At 45.9% G+C, this 2,736-nt stretch overlaps 1 protein-coding gene across 1 annotated transcript; it reads left to right on the forward strand.

Moving 5' to 3' along the window:
• Positions 1 to 292: 292 nt before the first annotated feature.
• On the forward strand, positions 293 to 1,747 carry MAGEH1 (MAGE family member H1). Its single transcript, XM_043459695.1, has one exon. The coding sequence runs from the start codon at positions 553 to 555 to the stop codon at positions 1,210 to 1,212; it is 660 nt and encodes a 219-aa protein (XP_043315630.1). The 5' UTR covers positions 293 to 552; the 3' UTR covers positions 1,213 to 1,747.
• Positions 1,748 to 2,736: the final 989 nt, after the last annotated feature.

Below are 2,736 nucleotides of genomic sequence, written 5' to 3' on the forward strand. Positions count from 1 at the left end.
TGAACCTGGAATTATAGACACTTTCCAAGACAGGGAAGGAGGGCTGGGACTAGCTGATTCCTTCCAAGAATACACTCATGCGCCTCCCACACTGTCTCATATACACCCTGCCAACCAATCTCGTACAAGACTGAAAAATGAAGGAAGACTAATATATTTATTTCTCGTTGCATACACCAGCCCTGGCCAATCCCAAACCACCTTTTCTGCCTTAGTCCCACCCCTGCCTTGGCTTGTCCGTTCTTCTATCTGACAGCGGAAGTCTGCCTGAACGAACCGCCCACTTCCTTTTCGAGTTTGGAGATTGCGTGGCAGGTTAGGCGGAGTCAATTCAGCTTTGCATTCTCGCGCTTTGCTGCTGGGGCGAGCGCTGGGGGCGGTTACTCCGCTTACGTGGGTGTTAGCTTGTTTGCTGAGAAGGTCTCGCTTGTTACAAAGACTCTACTGATGTTGGTGGCTTTAGCGGCGGGCCCCCTTTAAAGTAGAGATAGCTGCTTTCTGCAGGCATCTTACTCTAGGATTTCTATAGCCTCCGTGCCCTTAGTAGAAGACATGCCACGGGGACGAAAGAGCCGGCGTCGCCGTAACGCAAGGGCCGCAGAGGAGAACCGCAACAGTCGTAAGATTCAGGCCTCCGAAACCTCTGAGACCCCGATGGCCGCCTCTGTGGTCTCAAGCACCCCGGAGGACGACCTGAGCTGCCCAGAGGACGACCCAAGCACTCCAGAGGAGACCTCCACTACTCCTGAGGAATCCTTGAGCACTGCTCAAGCGCAGAAGCCCTCGGTAGCCCGGAGCAACTTTCAAGGCACCAAGAAAAGCCTCCTGATGTCTATATTAGCCCTCATCTTCATCATGGGCAACAGCGCCAAGGAGGCCCTGGTCTGGAAAGTGCTAGGAAAGTTGGGGATGCAGCCTGGCCAGCAGCACAGCATCTTTGGAGATCCAAAGAAGGTCGTTACAGAAGAGTTTGTGCGCAGAGGGTACCTGATTTATAAGCCGGTGCCCCGTAGCAGCCCCGTGGAGTACGAGTTCTTCTGGGGACCTAGAGCACACGTGGAATCAAGCAAGCTGAAAGTCATGCACTTTGTGGCAAGGGTGCGTAACCGATGCTCCAAGGACTGGCCGTGTAATTACGATTGGGATTCTGATGATGATGCAGAAGTTGAGGCTATCCTCAATTCAGGTGCGAGAGGTTATTCTGCTCCTTAGGGAAATATGCAGCACACCCATGAGGGGGGTTGGAAAGAGCTTCTAAGGTACTCCCCAAGAGGTAGATCATTTGGGTCCTGAGTTGAATATAATGGGGAGGGGGCCACTGTATTTCGTACTTGTGATCATCAAATTGTTTGAGAAATAGAACGTTTCCTTTAAACATTGTAAGTTTTATTCAGTTTAATACAGTGTTGATTAAGATCACAATATGTTTTAAAATATGATTGAAGAAAAGATATTTTCCTTTATTTTCTGTCATTGAGATTTAGTATAACAGTTTTGCTAACGTTTTAAAATGAAGCCTATCCATTATATTCTATGATCGGGCACATATTTTCTATCATTAAAATAGGCTGCTTTTAAAAGTGATGGTATAACCGGTAAATTGTGAGAGAAGAATGAGAGAATTATTTTATGTCCTACCTTTCTGAAACCTCTGTGTCTCCTATTGTGTAAAGAATACAGACAACCATCTCAATTTTGTATAGTTACTGCAGAATATAGAAAAAAAATAAAAGCTTAGTGATGAGGACACTTTGTCCATTTATTGGCCACGAGTTATGGGTGAGGCACCAATGTAGGTTTTGGGGATACTCATGAGGCACAGCTCTCAGTTGTAAAGAATGTTCTAGATTATGTGAGAGAGACAAATATGTAAACTGGCAGTGTGGTAAACACTGTAATAGGGAGTGAGCCTTGGGTACCATGAAAATGTATAAAAGTTTATGTGACCTCTATTGGACGATGGGACAGGAAAGAGGGCATCATAAGGTGCTATGAAAATCCAAGAGATGCTTAAATAAGCTTGGGGGAGTCTGAAAGGGGCATTAGAGCATACTATGAAAAGATTGTGTATTAGGTATTTTTTTGAAACTTAACCCAACTTGGGGGAAGGGGTAATGGCAAAGGGGAGGACACATCACAGGGTGCTGTGGAAATAGAAAATGCATTTAAATCAGTTTGAGAGGAGGGCAGAGGGGAAAGGGGTGGTTGTAGGCAAAAGGACATTGTATGGTACTACAGAAACTAAAAAGATGGGACTGTCAGAAAATTCTTGGTTAGTGAAAACCTGAGGTCTGAAAGTAATATTGGAGATGAGGAAAGGAGTAAATATTGAGGCACTAAAGGCAGCATGAACATTGGGGAAGAAACAAATTCTTTCCCCAGTGGCTCAGACCACAAAGAATCTGCTGGCAATGCAGGAGACCTGGGTTCGTTCGGTCCATGGGTGGAGAAGATCCCCTGGAGAAGGGAATGGCTACCCACTCCAGTATTCTTGCCTAGAAAATCCCATGGACAGAGGAGCCTGGCAGGCTACAGTCCATGGGGTCGCCAAGACTCAGATACGACTGAGCAACTGAGCACAAATTCTTATTAGGGTCATGTCATGGGGAAAGTGGAGAAAAAGGAATGAGATGGGGAAGAGAGGAGGAGGGACTAGATTCCCAAAGGGTAGGAGTTGTGACTAATTTTAATGAGGCCAAAAATGGTTAATAATAACACTAATCCTGGAATAATGAA

Source organism: Cervus canadensis, chromosome X (genome assembly GCF_019320065.1).
Source record: "Cervus canadensis isolate Bull #8, Minnesota chromosome X, ASM1932006v1, whole genome shotgun sequence".
NCBI classification, from domain to species: domain Eukaryota; kingdom Metazoa; phylum Chordata; class Mammalia; order Artiodactyla; family Cervidae; genus Cervus; species Cervus canadensis.

Bases quoted from the DNA above. Each gene is read 5' to 3' on its own strand.
- MAGEH1 (XM_043459695.1), top strand. From the start codon at position 553: ATGCCACGGGGACGAAAGAGCCGGCGTCGCCGTAACGCAAGGGCCGCA.